The 23,905-nt window shown below is 41.4% G+C and overlaps 2 protein-coding genes across 3 annotated transcripts in view; one reads left to right on the top strand and one right to left on the bottom strand.

Annotated features, from left to right (window-relative positions):
* Window positions 1-23,905, top strand: part of C7H7orf50 (chromosome 7 C7orf50 homolog) — a 257,785-nt gene that overhangs the window by 46,887 nt on the left and 186,993 nt on the right. The window lies entirely within an intron of this gene.
* On the bottom strand, window positions 982-22,688 carry GPER1 (G protein-coupled estrogen receptor 1). The gene is made up of 2 exons (XM_069734288.1): window positions 22,430-22,688; window positions 982-2,552 (listed from the first exon to the last, which is right to left on the bottom strand). The coding sequence occupies exon 2, from the start codon at window positions 2,226-2,228 to the stop codon at window positions 1,161-1,163; it is 1,068 nt and encodes a 355-aa protein (XP_069590389.1). The 5' UTR covers window positions 2,229-2,552; window positions 22,430-22,688; the 3' UTR covers window positions 982-1,160.

The following is a 23,905-nucleotide window of genomic DNA, read 5'->3' as shown; positions in this document are numbered from 1 at the left end:
ATTGTACACGCTGTCCATCCTGAGAACAGCCTGTTACTAAAGGACCAAATTGAACAGAATATATATATATATATATATATATATATTTTTTTTTTAAGATCCCTAATAACTTACGTTTTATTAATTTAAATCCTTGTTCCTTCTATGCTTAGGAGTCCGGTGGGCGGTCCTACTGTATAACATGTTTTACTAATTTAAATCCCTTCTATATCGATGCTTAGGAGTCCGGTGGGCGGTCCTACTGTATAACAAGTTCAATTCATTTAAATCCCACTATATTTATGTTTAGGAGTCCGGTGGGCGGTCCTACTGTATAACAAGTTCTATTCATTTAAATCCCACTATACTTATGCTTAGGAGTCCGGTGGGCGGTCCTACTGTATAGCTGGTTGTATCAATTTAACTCCTTGCTCTGATTTTGCTTACGAGTCTGGAGGGCTTTCTTAGTTATTGAAAATTATGTTTGTTTACACAGTCACATAGAGAGAGCTGTCAATCATCGATGGACCCGCCCACTGAATTCCTAATCCCAGAATTAAAAGGGATTGATAGGGGATCTGTCATCAACTTTTTACCCTCCCCTAAAGAATACTTGCCCCGTATGGCTGAGGTGCATTACTCCAGCACTGAGAAATCCTGTTATGAAAGTATATGCTAATGAGGCTGTAAGTGCATTTTGAGCGTGTGAATGCACCGTGAGAGCGTCAGTCTTCTTCATTGCTCCCCTCCCAGCACCACCTTCCTCTCCTAGATAGACAGCAGTGGCTTTTTCCAACTTTAGGCATTTAGCCACTTCTAAAGCAAGAAGAGGTGCGAGGAGCAGTGAAGCTGATGGGTGCATTCTCGGTGCATTGACACGCCCACATCGCACTTACCGCTTCATTAGCATAGACTTTCAGAATGGGATTTCTCGACACTGGAGCAGCGCTTGGCACTAGGCCGGTGTCAAATAAGTTGTATTTTCAAGAACAACACAGCATTAAATTAATAAAATACAAGTTATTCTTTGATACTTTGATGATTCTTACAAAACTATATATCAGTCTGCTCAATATGTTCCTAGCAGATCAGACACCATATTTAACGAGACAGGTTCCCTTTAAATCACACAGATCCCTCACTGTTTTTACTGGTTCTGTAATTCTTTACACCCCGCTGTTCTATTTGCCGTCAGACTGTTCCATGCTGTCCGGAATGACCGACTTAAGTGATGCCTGGCAGAACCTATTGAGGGCAGACATGCTCCTCTTGTCCTTGATGTACAGTCGAAGCTTGTCCCTGAAGGTTTCACCCAGAAAACTGTAAATCAGGGGGTTCAGGCAGCTATTAGAAAAAGCGGCAAGATTGACAATATGTCCTGTAAGAGGGTGGCTGTGCCGGAAAGATTTGTTGTCCTGCTGTCGGTCCGGGTTTTGCAGGAGTCCAATACTAATAAATACGTTTTCTGGTAGCCAGCAGATAAAAAAGACCAAGACGACCACCACAATCATCCTCAACGCCTTTTGCCTCCTTGGCCTCAGGTTTCGGTTCTTGTGCGCCTTGATCAACACCCGAATAATCAAGGAATAGCAGAGACCAATAATCACAAACGGAATGATAAACCCCAGTGTTATTTCCAACCATTGGATTTCTTTGACATCGGCAAAGCAGAAGTGACCGTCCTCCGTGTGCTGCACTTGGACCGCGGTGAATGGCAGCAGCGTGGCCGATATGGAGGCCATCCAGATCAGTCCGCAGCTCAGTCGCGCATGCTCTTTAGTTCGAAATATGTTGGATTTCATCACTTTGGTCAGTGCGATATATCGGTCAAAACTCATCCACGTTAGGAAGAATATGCTGCTGTACATATTGATCTGTAGAAAGAGCGACATGAAGGTGCAGAGTATGGTAATATCGTAATATTTCTCATTCAGATTGAACACTTCAATTAGGGAGTCCGCCACCAGGATGAGGTCGGCCGCGGCTAGGTTGATGAAATACAAGTCCGGGATGGTCATCTTTTCTCGGAAACGGATGTTTACGACTAAAATTACGATGTTTCCAATGAATCCTATAGGGAAAAGAAGAATGGTGTAGAGGCAAGATAAGAGGAGCCCGATGAAATAATGCCTGTTGACGTCCAGGAGGCCACCGCTGGTCAAGTTTTCATTGCAATAATATGATTCATTTAGCTCCAGTAATGAGAAATTGCATGTAATTGATGGCTTTGCCGTTTTGTATACATCCATTCTGAGGCTTTAATTAAAGGAGAATATGTGCAATAAAACAAAATTTGACAGGTCAAGATCCATAGCGCGGTCAACATTTATGGCTTAGCCGTGACCTCCGCGCCATAGTCAATTATTGAAGTTCATTTCTCGCGAGGAGCCTTCTTTTATCACATCGGAAGCTCGGTACACAAATAAAAATGTCAGATCACAACAAGGCAGAAAGCATCCTTTATTTTCCTGGGCTAAGACCATTTCCAAACCTTGGCTGCTGTCTCGGGTTGACTTGAGTGACTATGCGAGAAGGGTATCTGGATTTCTCAATCTTCAAAGATGGACTAGTACCTGGAAAACAGAAGGATTAATGAAACGGACCATCAGTTCGTTATTTGCTGCATCGAAGCAAGGACTTAATTTCTGGACTGGACCCCAGACCTGACCATTTTCTGAACTATTTGACCTAAATGTTTGGTCCATCAAGGTAGTCATAAGCCTATTTTGAAATGACCGTTCGGAAAAAATAGCCGATCAATCTCCGCTGTGATCTGTGTCTAAGTCACGGCTTTCGTTAATTACAAGTTCTTCTTACTAAATTAAAATATCATCAAAAAGTTAATTTATTTCTCTTCTTCAATACAAAAAGTGAAACTCCTGTATTATATAGAGTCATTACAAACAGAGTGATCTATTTCAAGTGTTCATTTCTGTTAATGGTGATGATTATGGCTTACAACCAATGAAAAACCAAAAGTCATGGTAACCCAAAACCCATAAATAAAATAGTAAAAACACAAGTCACCAAAGTGTGGAAGAATAATGGCCGTGGTGTTTATTTAGGGTAACTGAAAAGTCCATTAAAACATTTAATAAATTGATACCCAGTAGACCAATCAATTAATCATAATACTAAACCAATCCACATAGATAGCTGGGCGATTTTCCCAAAACGTCATGACACAAAGAGGCATGGCCCCCAAAACGCCGCAGCGATATCTCAATTATAGCTTGAAGATCTAAATTAAAAAATGTCAAGGCCAATGTCAGAAAGATGAACAATATCCTTTCTCTAAATGCCAGGGGTGAAACCCTCCATGTCTATATGTCTGAAATCAAAACCATTAAATAAAAACATAATCTTCTCCATTCCTTTATTAATTGTCTTCCGAATTTTCTCCAAAAAGAATAAGATTGGCCTAGAACAAAGCAATCTGGGAATGATTTCGGTAAAAACAAAACAAGAGCTATTAAATTCTAACTTTAAAAAGGAGAAATCCTTTCTAGTGATGAGCGAATATACTCGTAACTCGAGATTTCTCGAGCATGCTCAGGTGTCCTCCGAGTATTTTTTAGTGCTCGGAGATTGTTTTCCTCACCTCAGCTGAATGATTTACATCTGTTAGCCAGCATAAGTACATGTGGGGGTTGCCTGGTTGCTAGGGAACCCCCACATGTACTTATGCTGGCTAAGAGATGTAAATCATTCAGCTGCGGTGAGGAAAACTAAATCTCCAGTCAAAGTTCTGGACGAACATAATTCACCCACTGATGCCATGCGGCTTAGTAGTCGGCCCATGTTCTATTAACTAGGGATTTATCAATGAAATAATAACAATTTTTATTCATATAGCGCCATCATATTCCGCAGCACTTTACAATTAAGCGGGGACATGTACAGACAATAAATTCAGTACAAGTTAAGACAATTTAAACAGTGACATTAGGGGTGAGGTCCCTGCTCGCAAGCTTACAATCTACAAGGAAATGGGGGGACACAATAGGTGAAAAGTGCTTGTTATTTCAGGTCTGGCAATTAAATAGGGATTTTCATATAAAGCTGTATGATCCGGTCATCAGCCCGTGTGTTTAAGTGCAATAGTCAAGTATCAAGTGCAGTTATCATGTGCATGGAGGGTGTGGAGACAGATGAATAGTAGGGGGCAGATTCACATGCAGATAATATTTGGAAGGAGGGAACAGGACAAAGTTAGTTTACTGAGTAGTTGATGTGGTAGGCTTGTTTGAAGAGATGGGTTTTTAAAGCGCGCTTGAATAGGTCGGGGCTAGGTATCAGTCTTATCGTCTGGGGAAGTGCATTCCAGAGAGCTGGCGCAGCACGAGAGAAGTCTTGGAGACGGAGGTGCCAGGTTCGGATTACGGGGGATGTTAGTCTTAGGTCATTTGTAGAACGGAGGGCACGTGTAGGGCGATAGACGGAGATGAGAGAGGAGATATAAGGCGGTGCAGAACTGTGGAGAGCTTTGTGGGTGAGAGAGATGAGTTTATACTGGACCCTGTAGCGAATGGGTAGCCAGTGTAATAACTGGCACAAGATGGAGGCATCGGTGAAGCCGCTGGACAGAAATATGACCCTGGCTGCCGCATTCAAGATGGATTGGAGAGGAGAAAGTTTGGAAAGAGGGAGACCGATCAGAAGAGAGTTGCAATAGTCCAGACGGGAATTAATAAGAGCGACAGTAAGAGTCTTAGCAGTTTCAAAGGTGAGAAAAGGTCGGATTCTGGAGATGTTTTTAAGATGCAGGTGACAAAAGCGAGTGAGTGATCGGATATAAGGAGTAAAGGAAAGTTCGGTGTCGAATGTGACCCCAAGACAGCGGGCATGCTGCTTGGGAGTTATGGTTGAACCCTCCAGGGTAATTTCGATGTTGGGTAGAGTGAGTTTAGTAGAAGGGAGAAACACAAGTAGTTCAGTTTTGGAGAGATTTAGTTTCAGATAGAGGGCGGACATGATGTTAGAGACAGCAGACAGACAATCCTTGGCATTTTGTATTAGGGTAGGGGTGATGTCAGGGGAAGAAGTGTATAATTGGGTGTCATCACCATAGAGATGGTACTGGAACCCAAATATGCTGATGGTTTGTCCAATAGGGGCAGTGTATAGAGAGAAGAGGAGGGGGCCTAGGACTGAGCCCTGTGGAACCCCGAAAGTAAGGGGACGAGGAGAGGAAGAGGAGCCAGCAAAAGATACAGTGAAGGAGCGGTCAGAGAGGTAGGAGGAGAACCAGGAGAGGGCTGTGTCCTTGAGGCCTATGGAGCGGAGCATAGTGAGAAGGAGCTGGTGATCCACAGTGTCAAATGCGGCAGAGGGATCCAGGAGAATCAGCAGAGCAATGACCTTAACCCCAGACTACATCCCAAAGATGATGCTCCTTCCTTGTCAGCTTCCGGTGCCAGCTGGTGGAAAACTGACCACTGGTGGTGACGAAGGGAGTTAGGAATTAGCATATTATTGCTCAAAGATAGCTTCTAAGCCAAATGTTGTATTTTAAACAGTCAAAAAAAACAAAAACAACAACTGTCTAACAATCCTAGCTGCCCAACTATTTTTTGATGATGTCGTGTTAATGGAGAAAACAAAGCCCTGGTTAATGGATAAGACTAAAATTCTACTATTTTCAAGGGAAGGTCCCCAGAGATAAATAGATAACAAAATTGAAAAAAGGTCAAGAACTGCTGCGTTTCTTGAAATCTTACTGCGAACCCAATTCTCAGGCCCTTCTTGATCTGACCAATGGGAAAAGCAAAAATTCCCATAGCCCTTATCCATATCTGTTGAAAATAGCAAAGGTAAAGAGTCTGCAGAAACAAAGGATCTCTGCCAGCAAGAATGGCCATTGAAATTTGACAAGAATTCCAGGAAAATTGTAATATCCTCTTTTAAATCATGACCTAGTCTAATTTGGGAACCTGACATCTGATAACCTTTTTTGTGGTGTCATAAAGACATCTAGAAAAGATTCCACCCATGGGAATAATTGTTAGGTTGCGTTTCGTTAAACGCAAAGCAAATGCCCCTATTATTGGTTGAATTTAATGGTTGCTTATTAAAGAGTGGCTCCATGGGAGCATTAAATTAATCCAGAGACCTACGCCCTTAACACCCCTAATAAAATTTGGATTAACCGCTAACTTCTGAATAAAAGCCTCATCATAAATTAGCCATACCATCCCGCCAAAGTTACGATAAGCTTCAAAAATTAAAGGAGTTAACAAGGAGTTAAAGGCAGAGTGATTTACTGGAAGGAGTCTAAACGCCGACTTAATGTCGGATTTAGACATTAATGCATTCTGACCGTACTTTCTAAGAATATCAACCGCCGAGTCAAAAGAATTATAATTGACCGAAGATAACGATTTGTCAACATAGTCATTGAAAGAAAAAACGTGCGGAAGAGACAAATGGTGTGTGTCTGAAAGAGCCAGACTTTAAATTTAGGGAGAACCCCTAGCGGAGAATTGCAAAAATTTTCAAAAGGGGGTTGAAGAAGAAGGACCCTTCATAAAATTTCAATAAAGAGGGTAAATTATTAACCAAATTTCAACCAGTACCTTTAACTGGAGGTACATAAAACTCATTGGAAAACCTCGGTATAACAAATCCCTACTCTCCAGATCTGGGTACTTGCCTAGCCAAGGTAACATTCCTTCCAAAGTCACTGGAGTCTGAGCTTTTTTAAAATAGATTCCTTGCTGACGTTCTACTGGGTGTTTTGGGATCACTTTCTAAAGAATTCATGCTCAAACCTACAATTATTGATCCATTTGCAAGACGTTTCGTTAAACGCAAAGCAAATGCCACTTTTATTGGTTGAATTTAATGGTTGCTTATTAAAGAGTGGCTCTGTGGGAGCGTTAAATTAATCCAGAGACCTACGCCCTTAACACCCCAAATAAAATTTGAATGAACCGCTAACTTCTGAATAAATGCCTCATCATAAATTAGCCATACCATCCCGCCAAAGTTACGATAAGCTTCAAAAATTATGTCAATATGCTGAAAAAGCCCACTACATAAATTAGGACATTTTACGCCAAGGACTGCAGAGTAAATAGAAAATGCTTGGTAGGGCTCCTGGCTTCAAACCCTCAGAATAAACTTTATCCTTTTTTTTTATTTTTTTTATTTACCCTGCTGATTTCTGTGACAGGCAATAAACTGAAAAGATCTACATAATTCTTGCTCCAAATCTGCTGTTTGATGGAGGCACTTAAGGGAATGATTCACAAGTCAGAGCTTCCTTCAAATGAGCCTCTGGTACACCAGGTCTAGCCTGCACTGGTGTAAGGATGTCATTCAAATGTCAAAAAATAGTTTAAACCCAAATATCTAGTGTATGGCCAACTTAAAATTGGCCATACACATTAGATGATGGTTGGCAGAATGATGCTTTAGCCAATCGTTCGGCCGACAGCCATCTGAACTGATTCTCCCATACACAGAAGCGCTCGTTCAGCTGAGCTCTGCGTTCTCTATGAGAAACCCTCCGGCTGACACATCGGTGGTCTATCTGTGGGAGAACAATGTGATCGGCAGTCAGAAATTGGACATGTGCTATAGTCCGTCAAGATCTCAGTCATCCAGCACCACCATACGCTTTAGACTGTCGATATCGGCGAGTTCGGTCGACATTAGACTGTAAGCAACCATAGACAGATATCTTGTACGTCGTGGAAACAGGATAACTTGGGTGATTGATGCCAATGATTAATTCTTGATTAAGAAGGAATTTTTGCCTTACTGGGATTATAGGTTGGATTTGATGTTCAGGACGGATTGGAGATGAGAAGGTCTCGTAAGAGGGAGACCGATCAGTAGAGAGTTGTTGTAGTCCAGACGAGAATGAATAAGACTGATAGTAAGAGTTTTTGTAGCTTCAAAAGTAAGTAAAGGTTGGATTCTTGAAAATGTTTTTCAAATCGTGGACATCACCTATAAAGTCTTGATGTGCATAAAACACCTCTTGACTCTTAGTTGGCTGTTGAAATGAGCTGTATAGTCTGGTGATGTATAATTGTAGCATCTTAATTGGAAGAATTTTCAAGCTAAATGTAATTATTTTTGGGCGATTTAGTATTCCAATATTTTTTAAAGCCAAATCCTCTGTGGCTATTCACTAGCCAATATATATATATATATTTTATAAAATAGTTTTGTCCCCTTATTCTCAGAATGCCTGTGAGATACTGCTCAGTAATGCTTCAGCTGCGGCCCATGTGCCCTGAGAATGAGACCTCTGGATCCTACATCCCGAAACACTTGGCCGCGGTGAAGTGGACTATTTGTCTTCTTCCTCCGCTTATTTACATTGGACTGGGGCGCACTTCACCCCCTGTGTCTTTTATTTTCTTCTTAAATCCCAACACATCAAACTTATTGTTTAATCTTTAACCCCTATATACCCCGCGGGACCTTTTGGTGGTTTGTTTAGATTGGCTTCTAGCTTTCTTCTGTCATGGGATCAGTCAAGCCTAACCGAGAGCAGCATATTTAATTAGGATGTACCCAAGCGACATGTTGTGTGATTTGGTTTTTTTTCCCCTAGGTTATGCCTTTTTTGTAAGTTAATCTGTTGGGTCGATTTTTACTGCTGAAATTAGTGATTTAGCTGTAAAGATGATAGGACAAAATTAACATGATCCCTGTATTGTGGTAAAGCTTTAACGACGCATGCAAATTAGTCTGGTGGTGCATTGGGGGGGGTGTTGAGACACTTAGAGTACATTGACACTTCCCCATCGCACTTCCGAGCTAATTTGCTTGTGTCTTCGAAGCTTGGTTTCTCAGTGCTGGTGCACCAGAATAGTTTTTATGGCTGTAGTAGGACCTATAAAGTCAGATTCCCTTTAAAGAAGGCCAACGAGCTTATTACCCAGATATATATGGATCCATCTTAAGGGGGTGTTCTTGTAGACCCCTGGCAGACCGAATAGACACACCTAGGCTACCTAGTTGGCCATTATTATACTATAAAAGTAACCCATAACCAATTACTTTGGCCATTTTTGTCGAAGGAGTTGAAAAATGTTTACTTTTTCAGGAACAGCATAGAAAATAAGCAATTTTGGATGGGAGAGGGGTGTTTCAGTGTTAGCCAACTAACGTAGGTACATCTGATAGATAGCAGTCTTTTATGTTGATGGGCACAACAGTCTTTTACTTGGTATGGTCAATGTTGGTGTCGGCATTACGATTGTTTCCCCTTGTTTTTAGGACTCCGTATACATTAGCTAAAAGTCGTCTGAATCTGCCAATGTTTGAGATCAGCCAACCATGAAATATATATGGGTGCCTCCTAAGTCTTCCCTGATCGAAAATGTCGGTAGAGAGAAAGATCCGACTATTGGAAGTTCAATGGCCTTTCCTTTTTCTCGGTAGTGAGGTGAGCTATCGAGGAGTCGGGAGAGATAGTTGAATGTATAGGGGGATTTCTTTATTTTACTCATTTATATAGCGCCGACATATTCTGAAGCACTTTACAGATATTGTCAGCACTCTCCCCATTGGGGCTCACAATCTACATTCCCTATCAGTATGTCTTTGGAGTATGAGACGAAACCGGAGAACCCGGAGGAAACCCACACAAATATGGGGAGAGCATACAAACTCCTTGCAGATGTTGTCCTTGGTGGGATTTGAACACAGGACACCTAAGCTGCAAAGCAACAGTGCTAACCACTGAGCCACCATGTTACCTCCTGTTACTTTCCTGCAGCACTGTACAGTCACGTGACCACTGCAGCCAATCACTGCTTCAATGATAATGCCTCCATATCTAGAATTAGATTCTCAAAGCCATTGATTGCCTACATCGGTAAAGTGAATGTACATAACATCATCGATGTAGCGACGAGAACAAACTCAGTGGTAACCGCTAGAACAGCGGATGATTAAACAGATGAGTATTGATTATTTTATTACATTTGTACAACCGCTTTTCATTTGACTGTATCTAATGGCGGCTTTACCACTCCGTGATGCTCTGAGAATGGAATCATGCCCACCTAACATGAAGAGCGCATCATTCAGTATCGGCACTGAATTTTCTGAGACGTTAATTTTTGGCCTGTTGACAATCTATTTTTCAGCGCATTGATCTATTGACAGCACTCGTCTCACCGGCTTGTTCTGGGCTTTTATTGCAGTCTCCTGAGCGAATGTGGGATGCCAGGTGCTCCTTTGTTAGGATGAGTGCTCCTCTACATATCTGAATGGGGCTGTGTGTGTGAGTCTCAATGTTTAACTCAAGGTGTGCTTTTAGTATTTGTGCAAATTTCACCTTGAAATGTGACACGAGATATCTTTTATATTGGAGTCTTGTTAATTGCGTTATTACATAAGTAGGGGATTGAGAACTACTACTTTTTTTTTATAGTGGGCGCCAGAGCTTTCTTCTAGGAGGACTAATTTGCACGCATATACAGTGCCTTGAAAAAGTATTCATACCCTGTGAACTTTTCCGCATTTTTTCACGTTACACCCAGGAGCAGAAATGTATTTAATTGGGATTTCATTTGATATACGAACACAAACTAGCAAGTATTTGTAACGTGACTTCTGGAGGCAATCGATCAATCAGGATTTTATTTAGAGATATCAGACTACAGGGGGCTGAATACAAATGCAGGTCATGGTTTTCAGATTCCATGTGTCATTTCTTTTACACTTCACATTACTTGTGTGTTGGTATCAGATAGAATCCCAATGAAATACGTGCAAAAGTTCACGGGTTATGAATACTTTTTCAAGGCACTGTATATACATTTCATGAAGTCTAGTGATGAGCGAATATACTCGTTACTCGAGATTTGTCGAGCACGCTCCGGTGATCTCCGAGTATTCTTTAGTGCTCGGAGATTTAGTTTTCATCGCCGCAGCTGAATGATTTACAGCTATTAGCCAGCCTGAGTACACGTGGGGGTTGCCCGTTTGCTAGGAAATCCCCACATGTAATCAAGCTGGCTAACAGATGTAAATCATTCAGCTGCGGTGAGGAAAACTAAATCTCCGAGCACTAAAAAATACTCGGAGGTCACCCAAGCGTGCTCGAGAAATCTCAAGTAACGAGTATATTCGCTCATCACTCATCAACGTCAATTTGGTTTATAATAGAAAGCAATAGACCCTCCATATACAACCACATGGTTCCTCTGTTGTTTCCACGGCCTCCTATATGTGGTTAATCCGATCTACTCTGCCATGATGTCTGCTTGCGCATGAAGGCACACCGAGTTCGTGCTGCTCCGTACTATGGAGCCAAAGGTATTATTTGTGCTAAAATAAAGATATTAACCCATAATTAGAGGTACGGCCAGTTAATTTGATCGTCAATGTCAGTAATCTGTGGCGGGAGCCTTGAGAACCGCCTCTTACCTAACGCCATCCCCAGTTCTCCTTTCGATTAGGTGACCTGGCAAGACGTCACGCCACAACGATCACATTGTGCCAGGCTGACTAATCAAAAGGAGAGCCATGGATGCAATCAGGCAAGAGACTGTCCTCAGGTCTCCCATCCGGGGGCCACAGAATGGCCGGCTTGCAGCGCTGGAGTCCTGGGTTCAAGCCCACCCTGGACAACATCTGCAAGGAGTTTGTATGTTCTCTCCGTGTTTGCGTGGGTTTCCTCCGGTTTCCTCCCACATTCCAAAGACATACTGATAGGAAATTTAGATTGTGAGCCCCAATGGGGACAGTGAGGATAAAGTGTGCAAACTGTAAAGTGCTGCGGAATATGTTAGCGCTATACAAAAATAAAGATTATTATAAATGTTTCGCACCGACTCCAACCATCGCCAAAAGCTGCATTTATAAAGGTGTACTTTCTACCCCACGGCGCCGATCCAAGGTATAACGGGTCGATTGGCGTTTGTCTACGCACTCCGATGCAAATTATATGGGGTCGACTGGTGATGTAGAGCTGTGATACCTTTATGTGCACGACGCCCTATTTTTGGGGTTGGACTGTCTAACAATAATCTGGCACTCGATGCATTTTATGAGGAAGGGAGGGGATTGACATTGTTCTTTTATTAAAGAGGAAAACGTATTCTGCGTAAGAATCAAAAATAAGCCCGAGAATTGTCAGTGCCGTCGTAGGAATGCCCACAGAGAGACGTCCATGTATACAGCGCTGGAAGAGAACACTTAAGGTCCTGTCCGAAGCGAAAAATACAGGAAGCGGGGTTCTTGAGGCTACGTGTGGCCTCCGCTGGCCTCACTCCTGTGCATTGTGTACTCGCGTTATTCTTGTATTCTCATGAAAAATGACCTTGTTAAAGATAGAACATAGAAAATATTATCACATCTGATACACAATAGAACAAGATCTCTCACAAAGTTTTACGACTCCCATCCCTGAATTAAACAAAAAAAAAATAACCATACATAACCATGGCAGACTATTTTAAAGGGGTTGTCTATCCCCCCCCAAAAAATAAGAAATAATGAGAAAAAAAAGTATGTTCTAAAAGTTACTAATATAAATTCTCATCCGGCCCTGTTCTTGACAAAAAGAGGTGTTTCCAAGGGGGCTGGTTGCTCTTGTTAGTAAGTAAGCCAGGCCCCATCAATGAATAGTTAAAAAAAAAAAAAAAAAAAAGGGTCTGATCTAAATATTAAAATGAGCATGCAGCCCCCTACACCTACAGCTCCGGTCCAGGGCTGTGGAGTCTGTTAGCCAAAACTCCAACTCCTCAATTTCCCTGACTCCGACTCAGACTCCACAGCACAGACAGGGGAGATTCACTACTAGATATGTACATCTTGTATATGACGCCATTATACTGTATGAAGCACTGTGTAGGGCCTTTATACTATATGGAGCAATATATAGGACCATTATACTGTAAGGACCACTATATTGGGCCGTTACACTGTATGGAGCACTATGTGGGGCCATTATACTCTATGGAAGGCAATGCAGTGCCCCCTTGTACTGTATGGAGCACTACGTTGGGCCATTGTACTGTATGGAGCACATTCTAGCACCATTATAATGTATGGACCACTTTGTGGGGCCATTTTACTGTATAGAGCACTATGTGGGGCCATTATACTGTATGGAACACTATGTGAGGCCATTATATTGTATTGAGCACCATATGAGGCCATTATACTGTATGGAGCACTATATGAGGCCTATTATACTGTATGGAGCATTATCTGGGGCCATTATACTGTATTGAGCACTATGTGGGCCATTATACTGTATGGAGCACTATGTGGGGCCATTATACTGTATGGTGCACTATGTGGGCCATTATACTGTATGGAGGACTATGCGAGGTCATTATACCGTATAGAGCACTATGTAGAGCCATTTTATTGTATGGAGGACTATGTGGGGCCATTATACTGTATGGAGGACTATGCGAGGTCATTATACCGTATAGAGCACTATGTAGAGCCATTTTATTGTATGGAGGACTATGTGGGGCCCATTATACTGTATGGAGCACTTTTTGGGGCTCATACTGTATGGAGCACTATATGGGACCGATTATACTGTATGGAGCACTTTTTGGGGCTCATACTGTATGGAGCACTATATGGGACCGATTATACTGTATGGAGCACTTTTTGTAGCTATTATACTGGATGGGGGCAGTGTGGGGATTACAGTTGGAGAATCATACCGTGATGGGGTCACCATTCTTTGTCAAGGAGTATTGAGGAAGGGGGATGCAGTAGGGTCATCATACCGTGCATGTGGAGGGTACTGTTGACAAATTCACTGTGGGGGTGTCATACTGTGTTTGGGGGCGCTTTTGTTTGAATCCTACTTTATTATTCAAAGTTTTTTTAGCCTTTGTTATTACATATTTAAATTAGGCCATTGGGCCATATGCTTTGGACTGTATTATTGCAGCATTTTGTTTGAAGATGCACTAATTAAAATGTACTTTGTTCGTGGGGAAACCCCTTTAAGTTTGTTTCCATACGAAAAAGTTAATTGTCGTATTTGATGATAAGGAAAAACTTACTCAATTATAGATTTTTTTTTTTAATAAATATCAAGGTTGGGCTTCAACTTTGTAGTGTTTGCGGGGTTATGCAGAGCTCAGCATTCAGAGAACTGCTAGATGTGCAGCAGATAAAACTGTGATTTAATCCAAATGACAGCAAGCACTCCATCACTGCAATCAAGGTCTCCTCCCGTACACCATGCTGCTCTCAGATGGGGTTAAAAAAATAAAAAAACATGCTGACAGATTCCTATTTTCACACATGCTTTGGGGCTATTTTAGACTCACACTTCCTGCTCTTTCAAGAAGTTTAGAGTAATTTTCTTATAATCAGTGGCAGGATTACAATAGCAGGTAACAGCTGATAACACAGGATCCACCAATCACAATAGATGTCACATCTCACCTCTTCCCCCTCTTTTCACAATGACCTTTGCACACGCTCATTAGATGCTTCATGCGGTCTGATTCTGTTCATCATAGCTAGTGTACATGTATTATTTCCTGACGCAACAGGAAATTAGAGTCTAGAATACCCCTGGTGGTCAGTGTGAAATTCGCAAGATTTCTATTGCTGACTCTTCCCACCTTGCCCAGGTCCAGGGTCTCCACCAATGCTCTAGTGATTGCACACCAACTGCAGCAGTCGTATCATGTCAACAGCGCTGCAGTCAATCATCTTTTGTTGATCTAAAGTAAAGTATTCTGGAGAGCCCCTTCTTCTTTTATTGTCCTTCTCAGTGGTATCGTATCGATCCTGATCGTGTTTTGCTCATTGATCGGTTAAATATTTTCTTTTTTTTTTACTGCCTTTATTTTAATTCACTGCATCTTTTTTCAAGCTCACTTTTTTTTATTTCGTGCCTCAATGGTTTCATCTGTGGATTTCAAAGGAGAATGATAACCCGAATATTGCTTTAGCAAGAAAAATGTTAATTTTGGCCATTACTGCACATTAAAGGGGTTCTGGAACAATAGATCAATATCGATGTTATACGCTGGGCCCGCGATCGCTGGGATTCTTTGGGACTGTTGCTGCAGGATCAGTAATGTTCGCCTTTATGTACCGTATCTTTTCTTTATGGATGAAGGTATGTAACATTACAATTTTCACAAGCCTGGGACAAAATTAGAGATTTAAAGGCAATATGTCATCGGTAAAATGTTTATATCAGGTTTTTATGATAAAATGTTAAAAAAAAAAATTGATAATGTTTTGTTTTCAATTTTCCATATCGCTACATAAAAAAACACAGAAATCTTGCAATTTCCTTAGCAGTGTTTTCATCAGTCTCATTGTCATCGCAGACAGGACTACAATGAAATGTAACACCTCTTTATATACACTGGATCCACAATTCACAATAGGTCATATACAATATGTCACAGCTCACCTCCTCCTCCTGTATAATGACTGATAACACCTCTATATATAGTAGATAACACGGGATCCACCATTAACAATAGGTAATATCACAGCTCACCTCCTCCTCCTGTACAATGACTGATAACACCTCTATATATAGTAGATAACACGGGATCCACCATTCACAATAGGGGATGTCACAGCTTACCTTCTCCTCCTGTACAATGACTGATAACACCTCTATATACAGTAGATAACACAGGATCCACCATTCACAATAGGTGATGTCACAGCTCTCCTCCTCCTCCTGTACAATGACTGATAACACCTCTATGTACAGTAGATAACACAGGATCCACCATTCACAATAGGTGATGTTACAGCTCACCTTCTCCTCCTGTACAATGACTGATAACACCTCTATATAGAGTAGATAGCACAGAATCCAATATTCACAATACGTGATGTCACAGCTCACCTCCTCCTGTACAATGACTGATAACACATCTATATACAGTAGATAACACAGGATCCACCATTCACAATAGGTGATGTCACAGCTCACCACCTCCTCCTGTACAATGACTGATAACATCTCTATATACAGTAGATAACACAGGATCCACCATTCACAATAGGTGATATCACAGCTCACCTCCTCCTCCTGTACAATGACTGATAACATCTCTATATACAGTAGATAACACAGGATCCACCATTCACAATAGGTGATATCACAGCTCACCTCCTCCTCCTGTACAATGACTGATAACATCTCTATATACAGTAGATAACACAGGATCCACCATTCACAATAGGTGATGTCACAGCTCACCTCCTCCTGTACAATGACTGATAACACCTCTATATGCAGTAGATAACAGAGGATCCGCCATTTACAATAGGTGATGTCACAGCTCACCTCCTCCTCCTGCACAATGACTGATAACACCTCTATATACAGTAGATAACACAGGATCCACCATTCACAATAGGTGATGTCACAGCTCACCTCCTCCTGTACAATGACTGATAACACCTCTATATACAGTAGATAACACAGGATCCACCATTCACAATAGGTGATATCACAGCTCACCTCTTCCTCCTGTACAATGACTGATAACACCTCTATATACAGTAGATAACACAGGATCCACCATTCACAATAGGTGATGTCACAGCTCACCTCCTCCTGTACAATGACTGATAACACCTCTATATACAGTAGATAACACAGGATCCACCATTCACAATAGGTGATATCACAGCTCACCTCCTCCTCCTGTACAATGACTGATAACACCTCTATGTGCAGTAGATAACACAGGACCCACCATTCACAATAGGGGATGTCACAGCTCACCTCCTCCTGTACTAGCACTAATAACACCTCTAAAAACATATTAACCTGATCCAATCCCTCTGTGCACCCTGACGTAACCTTATTTCCCAGTCAGTGTGCACATGTATAGAACGGGCTCAGGAGCTGAGCCTGCACTATACCCGGCAGACGCTGCCTCTAATACACAGCAAGTATCTGCCTGTAACAACATTGGGGCATAGCGTCAGTAAATGCCGCTGTCAATTACTGGCTGCATTTAAGTAGCACAATCACTGGTGCAGGCGCTCACTTCCTCCCATCAGCTTCCCGCCACATTATCAAGGCAGCCGGCGCCTGGCGAAGCTTCATAGGAGACCACAATTTTCTCTGTATACAGTAATACTGTGGTATTGCATTGTATAGTATAAGCGGTCAAAGATCTGCAGATTCAGGTCCCTTAGAAGGACTGAAAAATAGAGTAAATTTAAAAAAAAAAAAATTAAGCGTTTAAATCACCCGCTTTCTCACAGTTTTTAAATAAAATAGGAAAAAATTATAAATAATAAACCTACTGTAATTGGTATCCATAACAGTCCAGTGTACTAAAATATTAAATTTATTTGAAACTCCAGATTTTATTTTATTATATTTTTTTTTTTAGTGATCACATTTTTCCCACAAACTCCAATGAAAGTTACAGGTCTGAGAAAATTGTTTCAGTATTAGCTGCCTCATGAAGTCAGGTATTTATCTTCCCCCCCCCCCCCCCTCCCCCGATTCCACCATACACATTAACTTGGCCAAGGGTTCATATATTTTCGATGGGGAGAGAGGAGTCAGTCGCTGATATACTCCCCTGGCAGAGGATGATCTTCCTTAAAAACAAAACCAACGGCCTTTGAAATTCCGACTGCCAGATCCTTCTCTCCTCCAACATCAGGAGGCCCACGTACACATCAGATGGTTGGCGGTCTTACCGAAATTGATTCGGCCAACATTCATTGCGTATCTCGCAGGGCTGTGGAGTTGGAGCCCATTTTGGTGGAGTCGGTGTCAGAAATTGAGGAGTCAAGAGTCGGAGGTTTGGCTTACCGACTCCACAGCCCTGTCAGGAGCCCATTTTGGTGGAGTCGGTGTCATGGAAATTGAGGAGTCTGAGTTGGACGTTTAGCTCACCGATTCCACAGCCCTGGTATCTCGTTGTTCATCTGTTGGCGCCCATAAACCTGAGATGTCTGTTGGCCGACCTCTCGACAGCTATATCTCCCGACTCTCCCATGATCGATCATTGGGGAAAGGTTTTGTTGGACCCTTTAGCTCCAAAATCGGGTCTGTAATTTGAGACTTTTGCCTTTCCTGTACATATACACTTTAGGAAAACCAGTAAACTTTGATTGAACCTAAAAGCTACAGACTGTATATTTGTGGAGGAGGAGCTTGACTACAGAATGTGTTTGTTAGTAGTCTGTTACTATGGAGACACATGAGTCTGTATAGAAGCTCTAAGGGCTCATTCAAGCATCCGTGCAAATCTGTCCGAAATTGGACCGCAAATGCACAGACTGGCCGCAGGTCTCCCGACCCGAGCGTGACCGCTTCATAGAAATATAGGAAGCTGTCAGGAGACCCGTGGCCAGCCCGATCTTAGACCGCTTTGTACGCCTGTCTGAATGCGGCCTTACTGTAGCAGCATTCTGGATGAGTTTTTAAAAAAAAAATTGGCTGCGAATTCGACATCTGCAATTTTTGAAAAGATGCCTCTGATTATCCCGGAGGAATTCACCGTTTACAATCCTGTGATCTAATAATCACAGCACAGCTGAGTTATTCGTACATTTGTCTGACATAATTGCAGCGATCACAATCAGAGGTGTGTATGGACTTCTGGCTGAGTATCATGGATATGAGCCAGGGTTCATACATTATTCAGAAATCCCCTCTTCTCCATCAGATCTAATTAGTAGATTAGCGGGCAGTGTTCGTGTATGGGAAAAGATAAAATGCGGCTGTAAGAGGGGTAGATGCCTCACGCAATCTCCATACATCAGTATCCATCTTCATACTTGTCCATAGAGTATCCATATAAAGTAGGGCGGCACAAGTCCCAGGAGCCCGGTAGCCACTGGCTTAAAAATTTGTTGCTGGCATTTAATTTTTTTTTTTTTGTTCACATCTTATTGCCTGACCATTAAAAAGTCATGTAATATTGATGTCCTGTGCGTATTATTACATAGGACTGCAGGGAAACCATTGCCTATCAACGTTTGTGAAGGGAGATTTTATGCACACAGCCCCAGAGATAGACACAGCAGAGGAGGGCCCCTGTTCTGGAACAATATAGGGACCCCAGACCATCACTTCGTTTCTCATTTGTTCCAAAATTTCTTTGGATCCCAGCATGGTGTCAAGCTTTTGATAAACTTTTGGTCGACTGCACTTTGTCAGGCAGGTCCTATTTAAGTAATTTCTTGATTGAGAACAGGTGTGGCAGTAATCAGACTTGTGTGTGGCTGGGGAATTTGAACTTCGCTTCCCAAAAATTGGATAAACCACACTTCATTTATGTTTTATATGGGATCATGTGTGTTTGCACATGTTGTACCAATGATATATTCGCCCTTGTGCAGCCCCATAAAACTATTACAGGCACCGATTTAGTTGGCACAGCAGGTCCCCTTTCTACCACCAACTTCACACGCATAGTGTATATTTACCAGATATCATGCCTCCCAAAACCCAAAGGGTACTGGCAACTGCCCAGCTTTGGAAATGAGGGATGCATCACTGCATATTGGCCAGCGAAGAGCATGGAAAATTGTGTAAAACTACATGACGGACATATTGGTTGTCACCTATCTTTTTACAGACACAGATATCATTAAAGGGAATCTGTCACCAGATTTTTGCTGCTTTATCTGATAAGGGGTAGAGAACCTGATTCCAGTGATTTATCACTTACATGACTATTTGCTGTAGTTTTGATAAAATCCCTGTTCTATCAGAAGGAGATTATCTACTAGACGACTAGTAAACCTGTTGCCCTGTAGTTTTCCAGATTCATGAGCTCTATAAAATCCCGCCTCCACCACTGTTTGGCAGTTTTATGCCTATGCACAGTGTAAAAAGAAAACTGCCAATCAGTGGTGTGGGTGGGGTTATGCAGAGCTCAGCATTCAGTGAACCGCTAGATCTGCAGCAGATAAATGACAGCAAGCAGCCCAGTAAATGACACATCTCTGGAATCGGGATTTCTGCTCCTATGTTATGCTGCCCTCAGACGGGTTAGCAAAAACCCAATGATGGAATTGTCCCTCTACATTCTAAACAAAGTGGGCACAACTAGATTAGTAGGAAGGGTGCCACTAACGTGGTAAAGACCGTGAATAAATATAAAATAGGAAAAAAAAAGATACACACAAAATTTCAGCGCACAACTACATATCAAAACATCAAATAATACTACCACAAATCAGGTAAAGAACATGCCAAAAAGAAGAATAAAAACATTCCATCAATGATGGGGTCAATATATTGTTTCGGTAAAAACTCCATCAACAAGCGAAGTCCATGATTCGACATAAACAGCATAAGGGTATGTGCACACATTAAGTATTTGCAGCAGGAATTTCTGCACCAATAATGCATTTCCTTGAAGGAAAAATGGTGCTTAAATCATGTGGGTATTTTACTTGCATTTTTTCATTTTTTTCCTCCTTCAAGTGAATGGATCAAAAATGCTGAAAGAATTGACTTGCTCCAGAATTGAAACTGGTTTCACATCTACAAGAAAAAAAAATAAGCCACATGCACCTTGTGGGTACAGAAAAAGGAGGTTTCTTTCTAATGCATGTGCACTAATGTTTCATTTAGGCACGGGGACTTTGGGACCCCTACTCTCCGGATCATTGGCGGTAACCGCATTCAGATTTCCAGCTCCAATGATTGTACTAATACTGGAGCTACACTGCGACAATTGCCACAACGCCTGTCGCGGGATACTGCAACAAGCAATCTTGGCTGATTTTTTTTGCGACTTGTCGCAGTGCCCCCGGGGTCACCATGCGACCCTGATCACTTGTATGTATGTGCTTCAATGTAGTAGCATCACTGAGCAAACCCTGGTCACGCAACAGGTGTCAGAACCAAATTCGCTGTTCGTCCGCCTAAGTAAGATGCAGCAATACTGTTGGTACAAATGGTAAAGACTGGCATACCGTTGGCAAAATCAAGCAGATATTGGGTTAAATGCCGCTGTCCTGTCCTGATATTATAAGAAATGTGTATGATGAATAAGCTGCAGACAAGCATATACAAAGTTATCCGTGTTTCATCTAAAAATTTTCAACAAATCTTCATCCAATTTTTCTGTTTTTGTTACATCCGTGTGAGCTCAGTTTTCATAAATCTTCTCGAAAAAAATTTACGTGACCAATATATACAATATACGGTATGTACCATATATATGTACATATATGACCAAATACAGTGTCCTAAGTTAATAATTAAAATGTATCTGTAAAAATTGGGTACAACTCAGATGTTCCAGATTTTTTTACGCACCCATAGACTTGAATGGGTGCGTCTCATCCGAGACTCGGAGCAAAGTAGTGGACAGTCAGACTTAAGAAAAATCTGGACAGCCCTTTGGGTCAGTGTGTTGTGTAGCTCAACCTCTAGCACTAGGTGGCACAGCAGCAGCTTTGGAAACATAAGCCCCCGCTTGTCCTAACTGCTCGTTACGGGGAATATGGTACCACAATTGTCGATTTCATGGTGATGGAACCACTCGAGAAACCAGGATCAGAATTACTCTTGGTCGATCAATAAAAATTGAGCTTCAGTAATTGTCTGGCCAAGTCTGATACATTTCACGACCCCCAAATCCAATTTGTATAAGTCCGGAACGATTGGATAATTTGCTTTTGAGACACTTTGATCATCACCTAGATGCTACTCGCGATCAGATTTCTAAAGCAGCCTCTTAAACTCGTTGAGTGGTCTTCTTCTACTGGTTCGTTGAGTGGTTTTCCTCTACTGGTCAGTGGGCACCTACTGAAGATCTAAGGTCGAAAGCAGAATTTCCAAGCTTTCGCTCCTGCTGGTGACTGATCTTTAATATTCCACGAGTATCAATAAGCTTTGGGTTGGGGGGAAGCATTAGGAAAGGATACGTTAATTGCCATCGATGACTTGATTATGATTCAAGCATCTATTTTGACTGCAGGTGACTTTGAATCTTGTGACGTTTGTATTTAGGGAGAGATATCCCCCAGACGTTGCATATCACAAATAATGTCTCCGAGGAGGCTGAAGATATTGACCAAGGGCAATCATTTTCTCTACATTATTGGATCATATGGAGGTGCAGCCTCTCCTCCCAAGACCTGGTCCCAGCTGTATTATTAGCCAGGCTGTAATCAGAATAATAAGTGGTTGTGGACAACACACAATAAAACCGATAAGTCGGGTTAACCAGAATGGACCCCTTCTTGGACAATATAGAGCATGTAGATCTCATTTATGGACTTTCCCCTCATATATAATAAATCTGCTCATCCTACAGCTTGTTTCATAAATGACAGATGGCGTCAATTGCTCTACAGGCTTCCTTTCCAATAAGTTGTCTCCAGTGCCGTGTGACTAGGAGATGTGATAGGTGATATACAGATATGGAACAAATTATAAGGCTAGTACAAGGTGATGGGCTATCTTTCTAAGAATAAAGGACCTTCCACAGACACATACATTAGGAAAATTGGGTAAACAGATTACCTTTCAGGTTTGTATAGATTCCTGGTCAAGAGTCCAGAAGATCCTTAAAAGACATCCCAGAGCATAAATGTGGAGCGTTCTCCCTCTCGGATCCTCGCTGCCTTATAATGCAGGTTGCTGAGATGTCACCTATTTGTATGATTCAGTAGCCGTGAAAAAAACTTGGTGGGACATTAGCTGGAATAGAGACATCTCCTCCTCGATGACTGTGATTTTAGGAGCAGTGTGGAGGAGTTCATTCCTTATGTCCTTGGCAACAGACTGGTGCTTCATAGATTCCCAGGGTTGTTCTAATTTGTGTTTGGTGGAAGTGCTGCTGAACAGGCTTCCTTTAAAGGCGAAGGTTAACCCTTCCTCGGCTGCTTGGAGACAGCCCAGCTTTCAGTCCATGTCTCGGATTCCTTCTCCTTGTCTGTAATGTGTCCTTTGTGGCTGAGGTTTCGCATCATTATTGACACCTTGCACTTGTTTCATTAGTTGTTGTCATGTATTTGCATAGGTTTTTTTTGTTGCTTCTTATTATGGCTTCTTATTTTGTTGCTTCTTATTATGGCTGCTGTTGTTTTTAGCACTTTTGTGTTTATTCGCCAGTAATGAATATATTTGTACATACATTATTAAATGGACTCATAACTGTAATTGTATTCCTTTTTAAAAAAAAATTAGAAACTTGGTTCACAATTAATATTTGTATTTTCTGGTAAATTCTCTTTTATTGCTCAGTCCCATTATCTTTTCTGTTTAATATTTTGTTAATTCATTCTTCCCCATTCATGTTTTCAATCACCGTAATTCCCTATGTCCTAGTTCATTTTCTGCTCCTAATTTCTTTGTATACCCTGACCACAGTCCCTCGTTTCTACATCTCTCTTTCTCCTTCACAAGCTCATTCCCTCTCTTCCATGGTCTATTGCCTCTTTTCCCTGCTCGTCTACTCACTCCTGTTCCTCCTATTCCTTATCCTCTCTGTTTTCATTCACCCTCACTAATCAATTTCACATATATTAATTTTGTACATAGCATTTTCTTCGTTTGTTTCTTCTTTCTTTCTTTTTTTCTTTCTTTTCTTCTTTCTTTCTTTCTTTCTTTCTTTCTCTCCTTTCTTCCCCTCTTTATTTTTTCTTTCTTTCCTTCTTTCTTTTTCTTACTATCTCTTTCTATCCTTCGTTCTTTCCATCTCTTTTTAAGTTTTTCTTTCCTTCTTTTTCTTTTTCATTATTGTCCTTTCTTTCATTCATTTTCTTTTTTTCTCTATCATTCATTCTATCCCTCTTCTGTTTCTTGTTTTCTCTTTTTCTTTTTCTTTCTTTCTTTCTTTCTTTCTTTCTTTCTTTCTTTCTTTCCTTTTTTCTTTCTATCTATTTCTATCTTTCTTTCTTTCCATCTCTTCCATTTCTCTTTCTTTCTTTCTTTCTTTCTTTCTTTCTTTCTTTCTTTCTTTCTTTCTCTCTTTCTTTTTCTCTTTCTTTCCTTTTT

The sequence above is a fragment of the Ranitomeya imitator genome, chromosome 7 (assembly GCF_032444005.1).
Source record: "Ranitomeya imitator isolate aRanImi1 chromosome 7, aRanImi1.pri, whole genome shotgun sequence".
Taxonomy (NCBI): domain Eukaryota; kingdom Metazoa; phylum Chordata; class Amphibia; order Anura; family Dendrobatidae; genus Ranitomeya; species Ranitomeya imitator.
The sequence above is the reverse complement of the archived record's forward strand: the minus strand, read 5'-3'. Positions and strand labels throughout refer to the sequence as shown.

Bases quoted from the DNA above. Each gene is read 5' to 3' on its own strand.
- GPER1 (XM_069734288.1), bottom strand. From the start codon at position 2,228: ATGGATGTATACAAAACGGCAAAGCCATCAATTACATGCAATTTCTCA.